The 12,483-nt window shown below is 35.9% G+C and overlaps 1 protein-coding gene across 10 annotated transcripts in view; it reads right to left on the reverse strand.

The window, feature by feature from the left end:
- The window catches only part of EMSY (EMSY BRCA2-interacting transcriptional repressor), an 86,139-nt gene that overhangs the window by 48,085 nt on the left and 25,571 nt on the right, over nucleotides 1-12,483 (reverse strand). For all 10 annotated transcript variants that reach the window (XM_005867045.2, XM_005867044.2, XM_005867043.2 and 7 more), the window contains 2 exons: nucleotides 7,598-7,874; nucleotides 1,513-1,767 (listed from right to left, as the gene is read on the reverse strand). In XM_005867045.2, coding sequence (XP_005867107.1) covers nucleotides 1,513-1,767; nucleotides 7,598-7,874 — 532 coding nt within the window. The remainder of the gene's footprint in view (nucleotides 1-1,512; nucleotides 1,768-7,597; nucleotides 7,875-12,483) is intronic.

Genomic DNA, 12,483 nt, shown 5'->3' on the forward strand with positions numbered 1-12,483 from the left:
GGGGAACGTTGGAGTCTGCCATCACTGGAGCAAGCAAGCCTCCCTGTTCGCTTCAGTGCATGGCTGCCGGCCGCCATCTTGGCTGACAGTTAATTTGCATAAGGATATGCTGATTAGCCAATGGGAAGGGTAGCGGTCGTATGCTAATTACCATGTTTCTCTTTTATTAGTGTAGATAAGTCCTGGGGATGTAATGTGCAGCATTGTGACTATAGCAAACAATACTGTACTGTATATTTGAAAGTTGCTAAGAAAGTAGATATCAAAAGTTATCATAAAAAAGTAAGTTTGTAACTATGTGTGGTGACAGATATTAACTAACCACTTTGCAGTATTCAGGGATAGGGAAAAGGAGGTCTACAGTTGTTCAAATGGAAAATAATACAAGAATAAACTGTTTTGCACACTCACAACTGTAAATCTACTTTTGCCTACCCTTATACTAGTATACATAATCAAATCATTATGTTGTACATCTAAAACTAATACAATGTTATACAGCAACTATCTCAAAAAAATAAATGTTCCTATCAAAAAAAATAAAATAGAAAATGTCAGATCCTCCAAATTACTGTTCTATCACCAAAGAAAGTCCAGATTCATTTGAGAAAAAACATCCATTTTCCTTTCTTTTAAAGATATTAAGTATGTTAAGAGGCTTTTTAATTTCCCTGTGACTCAGCCTCCATCCTACCTGCCCTTGTATTCAACACTTTTATGATTTGACAACTTATAGTAATTGACTCCTACCTCTGAGTTCCCATTGTGCTGGAGATGCTTTCAAAAAACTACTAAATTGTTATCCTACAAACCACAAACTTCTTCATTGTACACAATCCTATATAATAAAAGGCTAATATGCAAATTGTCCCCTGGGAGTTCAACCAGGAGTTTGACCAGGGGGTGGGGCTGGCCAGCCAACCGCCCACAGCCTCACCCCCCCTACCCCAATTGGGGGCGGGGCCAGCTGGCCATCCACCTGTGGCCCCTCCCCCCAGCTGGCCCCAGGCCCTGATCAGGGCAGGCCGGCTAGACCTCACCCATGAACCAATTCATGCACCGGGCCTCTAGTAGTCTATAATCTTAGCACCTCTTCTGCTCATGAAAATTTTGTCATATTATTCATAAATATGAACTGCCCTCTAACACACAACTCCCCCAGACTAATTTTTCAAGTGTTCACTTCCCATGACCCCAACAGGTCCCAGAGTATGATTCTAAAATATGGGTTTATTTCCTCAGCATTCTTTATCTCTCTTGAGAGTTCATTGAAAAAATAACAAAAAACCTCTTCCTGCCGTGCAAACTGCTTTTTATTCCTTTTCTATTTCCAAGCTCCAGTTCTTTCTATATAGGTATTTCCAACAGGAGGGTCTCAAAATACATTTTGGAATTTAAAAATCTGGTAATTGAGGAAACTATATATGGAAGTAAATCCATATATATTAGTGGTATTCTGAGAGCTGGTGATAAGAGAAGGATTATAGTATCTTGTAAACATTTCCCAGTTACCTGACTCCTGTTTGATTTGAATTGTAGGCTTAATACCAGGTGGCAAAGGAGACTGCTGAGGCTGCTGTTGATGAGATACTGAAGAAGGCTGAGCCACCTGTTGCTGTGTCTGTTGCTGCACTTGATGTAACTGTTGCTTAGGAGACTGTTGATGCTGTTTAGGAAACTGTGCAAGAATCTGAGTTGGGGTACCCACTAAGTTTTTGGGGGAAGGAAGTCTGGTTGATGCCATTTTGATTGCTGATGTAGATACACCTGTAGAAGAGTGAGAAAAAAGAAAACTCAATAGTAAAGCATAATTAAGGTTACTTCTAGTTGTTGTAGTAGATATCACAAACTAGGTAAATCAATAAGAGCAATAATTTATTAAGCACCCATTGTATGTCAGATATAATGTGTGATACTTTACATATTAGATATTTAATCCCCAAATGCTGCAAGGGAGGAGGCATTATTGCTCTCACACTAAAAAAAACAGATTTCCCTTGGTGAAGAGTTAACACAAAAGAAACAAAAATATCAAGCAGGATATTCTCAAACGTGTTTCTCAATAGATTTTCCATTAGAAAATATAAGTTCTTAATGTGATATAAAAGCAAAGTAAACTAAGTTTTAAATATTATTTCTATTACATTTCTTTTTAGGTTCTAGTGAGCCAATTTAAACAATTTAAACATGGCATGAAATAAAATAACTGCCCTGGCTGGTGTGGCTCAGTTAGTTGGATGTCATTCCATGCACCAAAAGGTTGTTGGTTTGATTCCCAGTCAGGGCACATGCCCGGGTTGTGGGCTCGATTCCCCGCCCAGTACGGGGTCTGCAGGAGGCAGCCAATTGATGTTCTGCTCTTACATCCATGTTTTTCTTTCTCACTCCCTCTCCCTGCTTCTCTCTCTAAAAAAATCAGTAAAAATATTTATAAATAAAATAATTCACAATGAAACATTTATCTTTTGAATTATTTAGCAAGGCAAAGTAGCTTTTCTTTATTTCGCTTCCAATAATCTATAAATTAAAGTCATTTCTTCAGAACTCTAACTGGGTCATTAAATAATAATATGAAGTTACAAGTGAGCATACTCAATATATCCAGAGCAAAATGAAAATTCTGATGACTAAAGGTTGTAAGACATTTCTTTTCAGTGCAACACTAGCATTAGCAAATGTGCATAAGTAAGGAGTACCAGTAACTTCAACTAAAGATCTATGAGTTTCAAAGAAATTCTTCCCTGTCCCAGATTTTTCATCAGTAGCTTTATAATTCATCAACAATACAATAGGATTACTATTTGTAAATGAATTAATATTCCTAACAAAGAATCTTGAATATAACTCACCATATCAACTTTTTGAGCACTACTGAAACAATGAAAAGAAACTGATAAATTAATAGCCTGATTATCAAGTACTTAGCCTATATCCCATGTTCCTCCACATCCCCACCATGACATTGCATTACAGAAAATTTATTTTTTCTCTGTTAAATTGCAGAAAAAATTTAAAATAATATCACATCCTTATGTAAAATGTTTCTGAGGAATAATAAAGATGGAGAAGAAATCTTAAGAAGTCACTCTGACTCTCTGGGACTTAGCTTCCAGATTTGTTGAATTTCTTTGCACTACAATTCTAAGGGTTGCTGTGTGGATCAAGTAAAATCACAGAATGAGAAGTACTTGAGCCCAGGTGGTGTTGCTCAGTGGTTGAGCGTCAACCTATGAACCAGGAGGTCACGGTTTGATTCCTGGTCAGGGCACATGTCTGGCTTGAGGGCTCAATCCCCAGCATAGGACATGCAGAAGGCAGCTGATCAATGATTCTCTCTCATCATTGATGTTTCTATCTTTCTCTCCCTCTCCCTTACTCTCTGAAATCAATAAAAATATATTTTTAAAAATTAAAGAAAGAAAAAAAAATTACCTATCCAGGAAAGAACAAAACAGGGTATATGAATTGTAGATCAAAGGTAGACTTCTCAGAACACACCTTGTTTGTGGATTTGACTTTGGAACTTTATAAATATTTTATGTAATTATAAATAAAATTAAGTTGAAAAATTTTAAATTACAATCCATAAAAACAAAACACATTAACCTAATTGTATACTAAATTAGAGCTTCACCACAGAGAAAAAAATTTCAAGTGACTTTAAAATACAGTAATTCAACTATATATCCATAATGAGAATACTCTTAAAAGCCAAAAGAACCATAATAAAATCTTAAGTTCTACTCAGTAATCATATTGTCAGTTATCATTTGGTTTTGTTATTCTGTAATATATATTATAGGATAAGTCAAATACATATAGTTTTATTAATCATTAGGAACCAAGATTTTTAGTGTAAGTGGAGAAAGATACAATTATACAAATAGAAAAAAACACACTCATAATTCTAAATTGGAATTGGTAATATCAGTATAAACTCACAATGTTTTTTCCTCCCTGAAAGAAAAAAAGGATTCTAGCTCTGTCTACAGAAAAGATCCAGAAACAATGACCATCCCCTTAGTGCTCAGACTGTGGTGTCTAAGCACAATTTCTCACTAAGAAACCAGGGCTCCTTGAAGAAATGTCTAATTCCAAATATGGGGGGGAAATGTACAAGATGAACCTATCTTGTCATACCACAAAACAAGGAAGCTATTAAGGACTAATGTGGTTGTGTCAAAACAATTGAGGAGCCAACTTGAAGAGGCTCCCACTGAAAAGGACAGGACTAGTTGAGCACCAAAGAAATCTTAAGAAGTCACTCTGACTCTCCGGGCCTTAGCTTCCAGATTTGTTGAATTTCTTTGCACTACAATTCTAAGGGGCAGCTGGTGGAAGAGGGAAAGAGTCTTATAGCAATAACCATATCAATCAATGCAATGTGGATCTTATTTAGATCTTAATTCAAACACATAATCAAAGAAATTTAGATGCTAACTTGATATTTTACTATATCAATAAATTATTATTACAAAAAGGAATTATTGTTAAAAATTCTAGGTGTGGCATTATGATTTTTAAAAAATATATATATGATACCTTTAAAAACATTCCTGGTCAATACAAGAGTATGTGGAAGGAAATAGCAGGTATAAGTGAAACAGGACTGACCAAGTACTGTACATCCCTGAAGCTGGGTAATGGGTACCTAAGGTTTCATTTTACTATTCTACTTATATGTTTGGAATTTTTCATAATAAGTTTTTTAATCATCCTTTCTTCTAGATGACCAACTCAGAACTACCATTCTCATCAGAATGTTAAGCACTCTGATATTCCTAATATTAATGAGTTCCTTTCCCTTCCCACAGCATGAGCCAACCATATACAATTCCCCTATTCTCTACATTTGGAACCATCTCTACATTTATAACATGGAGTCACCCACCAAGTTATTGCTATAAGACTCTTTCCTTCTTCCACCAGCTGCCCCTACAAGAATAACCATATATAGGTATATGAGCTCGAAAACAGCCTGTCTTTAACCTCCAACAAAAGTAGACACTGGTACTCACAGAGGGGCTACAGAAGACCTGTAGTCAGAATCACAACTACAGTCTGTATATTACCATCCCATTAAATTTTACCTTTTGAAAAAGAAGATGCCTTCATTTCTTAGAATAATATGAAAATTAAGTATCTCAAACAGCAACTCAAATAATCATAGTTTCCTTCACTATCTACATTCAGATACTTTTATATCCCTCATGCTCTACTGAATTTCAATGAATTCATGAGAAATCTCTGAGACGTCTTGTCCAGCTCCCCTGTAAATAACTACTTAAGGCTCACAGAGAGATACAGGATGCAAAAAGAAAATAGGAAAGTCCTAAATTCCCAAGAGCTTCAAAGGGTAGCTGGAGAAAATTAAGAATGAAAACAGAAGCATGGAATATTCATTTGTCTAAAGATATTCATTTGTAACCAAGAAGAATGGCCCTCTTATCTCAAATAAAAACTTGGAAGAACAGTAACCTTTCTAATATAGTAAAACTTTAGCAAACTGTGTAATGAGGACTGGAAGGGAAAAACAACTGTCAATGGATAATGGTTTTGATATAAGGTCAGGTGAGCAGACAAATGGCCTTTGCTTCTCTCACCTTCAAATTTTGAAATGATGAATTTAGATCATGTTTACAACCAGCATTTTAAACAGACTTTCTATATAAAATCATTTATATTTTTAATAATGCTATATTATAGTTTACTACTGCACAAATAGAAAAGTTGGAACGATTTTTTAAAAAATCAGTTAAGGTAACAAATAAAAGAAAATTTCAAGCCTGCTATTTATTGTTATTGATTAAGACATTAAATGAGTATTAGAGCCAGAAAATAATAACAGATGCTCTCACATTCTATCATTAGGGCTATAGAAAAGGAATACTGACCACATTGCATCTATGTAACCTCTTCCTTACTAACAGAGTTATATAGAATACACTAAACATGATTAAAGCAATTATGAAAAACACTATTTTCCTAATCAACTGCTTACATTTGCTACTAGTTCATAAACTGTATTTCCCAGTCTCAGTCTACCTTGAGCTATATATTATTCAAGTAAAATCCAATAAAAACTAATATTAAGTTCTGTTCTATGTTGCTTCTATGTTCCTTTTTCATAGATTACACCATGGGTATGAATACTGTATAATACTTCTCTCTGATCCCCATCTTAAGACTTACCAACCCCGCAAAATAAAAATTTCTTAACTGTGCTATTCACCTTTCCTCTGGGAGGAACATAAAAATATAGAAGATATCTAAACTGATTTAAGCTAACAGAAAATTAATGTTTCCACATTTCCTTTCCTCTGCTATAAAGAAGCAATTGTCCTTCAGTTTAGCCTCAATTCCTCTCAATATCTCCCATTACCACCCACACAGAAAAATGTAGGAGATTAAAAAAAGACAAATGGCATGTCCTTGAAATCATATTCTTCCCCCTACTTTTTATCACTGGGTAACTTACTTTGAAGAGGTTACATACTTGATATCTCTGAGTACATAATTATAAACTGAGTGCCTAAGAAGAACCTATAGTAAAGTACTTTCAAGTTCCTCATTTGAAAATCCCACTATATTAAAGACTAGAGGCCCGGTGCATGAAATTCATGCACGGGGGTGGGTCCCCACAGCCCAGCCTGCACCCTCTCCAATCCAGTACCCGGGCCTAAACTGGCAGTCGGACATCCCTCTCATAATCCTGGACCGCTGGCTCCTAATCGCTCACCTGCCTGCCTGCCTGGTTGTCCCTAACTGCCCCCACCAAAAAAAAACCTAGCCTGGTCACCCCATGCAGCCTGCTGTTCAGTTGTTTGGTTGTCCCTCACTAACCCACACAGCCTGCTTGTTCAGTCATTTGGTCTTCCCTCACTAACCCCCCTGCCGGCCTGGTCATAGGCAGCCATCTTGTGAGGGCGTGCATATTACCTCTTTATTATATAGGATATTTGTATATGCCTTTGAAATTTGTTGGGACAAGATTTATATTTGGGGAATGTTAATTACCTTGGTGATTAGATACTATGCATGTGAATTTTTAAAATCTTGAAGTATCCTATATAATAAAAGGCTAATATGCAAATCGACCGAACGGTGGGAACGACAGGTTGCTATGACGTGCACCGACCAACAAGGGGCAGGTGCTCAATGCAGGAGCTGCCCCCTGGTGGTCAGTGTCCTCCCACAGGGGGAGCATTGCTCAGCCAGAAGCCGGGATCACGCTGGCAAGCGCAGCGGCGGTGGTGGGAGCCTCTCCTGCCTCCACAACAGTGCTAAGGATATCCGACTGCCAGAGCAGGCCTAAGCCATCAGTCAGACATCCCCGGAGGGCTCCTGAACTGTGAGAGAGCACAGGCTGGGCTGAGGGACCACCCCCCGAGTGCAGGAATTTCGTGCACCAGGTCTCTAGTATTAATATAAGAAAACTGAGTAACCTACTATCTTGACATTCTCAGACTGGGAGAAGGAAAGTTGTAATCTGTGATGAAACAGGAGAGACCTTCAGACCCAAAGCAGAAAAATAAGAGTTCTCTTCAAAATTCCCATATACCACAGGAACAGAATTACATGGTGAATTACCACTCACCTTGTGCTACTGTTGACATGACCACAGATGGTGTGGAAGATACCACGGCTGTTACTGCAACTGTATTAGGGATAGGTGAAGGTGTAGAACTGCTGCTGCCACTGCTGCTACTACTGACCAGAGAGGACTGTGAAGCAGTTATAACCACCGGTGGCTTCTGGGTTGTGGAAGCAATTACTGATGTTGGTACAAGCTTAGTGACTGCTGCATAGTTATGGGATTTGGAGAGAATATTGGGCACGAAGGTTGAACTTGGTGATGTGGTCACTATAATAACCTAAGAAACGAAAAATAAGTTATTTTCATATACCTGCTATACTACTAATGTATTTAGAATTGCCGTTATATATAATTCAAAAATAGCTTATGAAACAAAGTATGAAGAAACAATTTAACAGAGATAAATACATAACTAAAAATATTTAAATGAAAAATTTTTACCAACCAAATATTTTTAAAGACAACATGCAATGCTGTTCAAGACACAGCAAAGTAAGAATGTTAACATAATGCTTAGGAAATATATATTGGCACAATCTTTCTAGAAAGTAATTTGAATAGTCATTCATTTGTAAATATTTGTTGAGCATCTACTATGTGCCAGGCATGATTCTAGATGCTAGGGATAGTGGAATAAACAAAACAAAGTTTGTACTTCATGGAATTACATTCTAGTGGGGGGGAGAGAATAATAATAAACAAATAAAAAATTCATGTCATGTTGGAAGAGCCAATAAAGCAAGGTAGGACATAAAAGATAATGGAGTGCTTTATGACTTTTTCTATAGTATTTAATGATGATCTCTATGATAAAGTGACATTTGAACAGAAACTAGAAGTAAGCAACGAAGGGGCGAGAAGCATGTTGCTACCTACAGGAAGAGTATCCAATGGCACAGGGAGCAGTAAACACAGGGGCCCTGAAGCAGAAGCAAACTTGATATGTTCAAGAAACTTCAAGGACCTAATAAATAGGATTGGAATTTATAAGGTAGAGCATAGTAGGAGACAGATTCAGAGAAGTAATGGAGGACTAGATGATGTAAGATCATGTTGACTGTAAATACCCTTGATCTGATATGATGAAAATGGCACTTTCTATCTGTGGCCTTCCTTCTGAAAATCCATAACCCTCGACTAATCATGAGGAAACATTAGACAAATTGCAATAGTGGGACATCCTACAAAGCACTTGACTACTACTCCTCAAAACTGTCAAGGTCATCAGACATAAGGAAAGTCTGAGAAACTTTCACAGCCAAGAGGAGCCTAAGAAGACATGCAATAAGGTATCCCGAAACAGAAAATGACAATAGGTAAAAACTCCAAAAAAATGTGAATAAACCATGGACTTTAGTTAATATCAGTGCATCGATATTGGTTCATTAATTTTAACAAATGTACCACACTAATATAAAATCTTAAAAATAATGGAAACTTAGTACAAGGTATATGAGAACTCTCTGTTCTATTTTCTCTAAATATAAAACTATTTAAAAACTAAAGTCCTTTTTATTTTTAGTTTACTTTTAATCCTCACCCGGGGTTATGTTCTATTGATTTTTAGAGAGAGAGGAAGAGGGGAGGCGGGGGAAAGAAAGAGAGAAAGAGAAAGAGAGAGAGAGAGAGAGAGAGAGAGAGAGAGGTGAGAAACATCGACAGGCTACCTCCTGTAAATACTCCACAACCTAGGAGGTATGCCCGACCAGGAATCGAACCCACAATCATTTGGTGTATGGGATGATGCTCCAACCAACTGAGCCACCTGGCCCAGGCAAAAAATAAAGTTGTGTGTGTGTGTTTTTTTAAAAGAAAACATTACTCTATCTACTAGGTGAAAAGTATAGTAGAGCAGAAATAGTAGAAACATAGAAACAGGGAGAAAAATTAAGAGCCTCCTGCAATAAACAGAGGTGATGGTGACCAAAGTGTTCATGGTAAAAATAGTGAAAAGTGAACAGATTCTGAATATAGTTAAAGAAGAAAAAACAGGATTTGCTCATAGGTTGATACAGAGAACTGAGAAAAAAAGGGGATGGGGGCAGGGAGCAAGAAAGAGACTTCAAGTTTAGCCAATATAGCTAAGAAACTCTAAATGATATAGGGACAAGGCATTTCAAAGAGAACAGGATAGCAAAGGTCCTAAGGTGGGAATTAGCTCAATGTAGTTATAAACAGAAAGCAAGCCAGTGTAGCAAAACCATATAGAGCAAGGAGGGGGTGGAAAAATTAAGCAAAGGTCAGATCAAATTTGTAAGCCAGAGTAAAGAATTTAAATTATATACTAACTATAATGGGAAACAATGGGATGGTTTTACAACAAAACTTGATTTTTATTTTAAAAGATTACTCTAGCAGCTATGTGATAAGATGCAAGAGTGGAAGCAGTGAAACTTGTAAAGAAGCTATTGCAGTAGACCAGGCAATAATAGAGGCTGCTTGAACTGGGGTGTTAGTGGAAATAAAGAGAAGTGAGCAGTTTCAGATTATTTTGAGAGGTAAAGTCAATAGGACTTGATGTATGGAAATGATCAGGTTAAAGGAAAAAAAATCAAGATTAGCTCCTAGAGCTAATATGCATTGGCTTATTTAAATCTCTCAACAATCCTATGATGCAGATACTATTATTATCCCTATTTTACAGTTGAGAACACAAAAATCATTTACAAATCTGTAGTATCACAGTTTTATCCTTGGTGTCATGGTGGTATAGTGATACCCAAAACAGAGCTGAATGTCTTTTTCCTCTTTTACCAAAATTTCTTGTACCAAGGGCAGAAAAATTGTTTTGAAAAATCCAAACAATTTAAGGGAGAGATTCTTTTTCATTTTTATATCAATCCTACAGAAGGCCTGAAGTTAAATCAGTTAGTCAAAATTTACTGAGTATGTCTATACTCAATACCTACATCTCAAAGAGGCTTTAAGTCCATCTCTATTATATATATATTTCAAGTGTTATAGAGAATTAGTACATGTCCATTACTTTAAGGACTCAAGAGACAAATACACATCATGACCAGCATACTTCTATATAGACTTGATCAGCAAATATCTATATAGTTATTATTACAAAAACAACCATCAGCCATTATGTAAACTGAGAAGAAGTAGACCAATATAATAAGAAGACCAGAAACTTAAGAGTCAAAAGAACCTGAGCTTAATCCTGCACTGCCACTGACAAATAGTGACCCCTGGACACATTTCAAATCTCTGTGCTCCAACTTTCATCTATAAAATAGGGATAATAATACCTACCTTGCAAATCATTACAAGGATTAAATGAGATAATGATGTGAAGCATCTAACACAGTGCTAGGCACATAGCAGATGGTCAATATTTGGCAGTCAACAAATGGTACTTATTAGTAGCTTATTATTACTACTTAATAAGTGTTAACGGGATATCAGCAAAGGTATTATATAAACCAAATCAATCTGGAAATATAATGTACTCAATTTTTGTTACATTAAAAAATTTTAGATAGGTTTTTCCAAAATTCTGATAGCCCTGTGTATTCAAAGAATTCACATAGCTACTAACACAGCCAAACCAATTAGTGTAGTAATGGCAATTAGGTTTCACATTTGCCAATTCTGAACTAATAGTAGTAGCTTTCTCAAGCATAGTGTTTATAAGGACTCTGTGGCACAGATGAGGACTCGCCAAGGTTTGGCAAGAAAGTATGACACAGTTAATTTGCAATGTCTATCATGGGCAAGGGAAGGGGAAGCATTCACACTTGTGTCAAATATTTGCAATTTCAGAACTGGAATATGAATGTAGGCTTCTAACATTAAGACAACATAATTTCAGCAAAATAAATCTGGAGTCTTTAAGAGCATGTTTTAGGTTATAGATACAAAGATAAAACATATTTGAAATTTCAGTCTGTGGGTTGATTTTTTTATCTGAAAAGGGATTATTCAAAATTAGAGATCCACCTTGAAGAAAATTTACTTGTACTTTAAAGTTACTTATTACAACAGGGAAATAAAGGGATTTTGAAACCAAGTGAACCAAACAGTGTTTATTGAGGCCATAATCCAAATTACTGACCTTCTAGCACTCACAAAAACTCCTTAAGAGTGCTGGGACTTGCACCCTAAGGATAAAATGAAAAATATAAATCAAGCACATGAAAGCATAAAGCTATATTCTGTTGCTTTTTTTATATAAGTGCTATACAATGTTATACTTAAAATGATGGCACCACATTAACATAGGTGGAAGTTTGTCTACCCTGAAAATATATGACCTATTAGAATTTGAATCAAGTCCACAAAATCATAAATAATTATATTTAATGTAAAAGTCACTTTATAAAAGTCACTTTACCTAAAATAATTCCTAAGTTGACTTACATAGGATTTGTGAGAAATCCAAGGTGAATACAATAATGTCAACAGCCTTACAAAGATTTCAAAAAAATCCATCTACCCAGCAAAATGAAAACAAACAATATCTATTAGTCCTACCCATACTCAGCTTGTCCAAGAAATAATAAAACTAATGGTACTGAGTGTACATGAAGTAAGAGTAGTTTTGTATCTGGAACACAGTAAATAATAAATATTTGAGGAATCAATGAATCTTATTTTTAACATAATTTGTTTTAAATGTTTATTTTTTAAACACAGAACAAATCTAAAGTTCTGAGCCTAAAATTTCATGTATGGCTCATTTATGACTTTGGAGATAAATATACCCTCTTATAAACACCACAAGTGTGACAACCTCAACTATCCATTTTCATAAGTCAGAAAGAAAAAAATAAAGTCACTAAATTAAAAAAAAAAAAAGTTCACCAACTTACTTACAAGTAAACCTCCATCTATTACAAGTATACTTATATAGGTCTACCAAAGAAGATTGAACGGTT

This window comes from Myotis brandtii, unplaced genomic scaffold, assembly GCF_000412655.1.
Source record: "Myotis brandtii unplaced genomic scaffold, ASM41265v1 scaffold244, whole genome shotgun sequence".
Classification (NCBI taxonomy): Eukaryota; Metazoa; Chordata; class Mammalia; order Chiroptera; family Vespertilionidae; genus Myotis; species Myotis brandtii.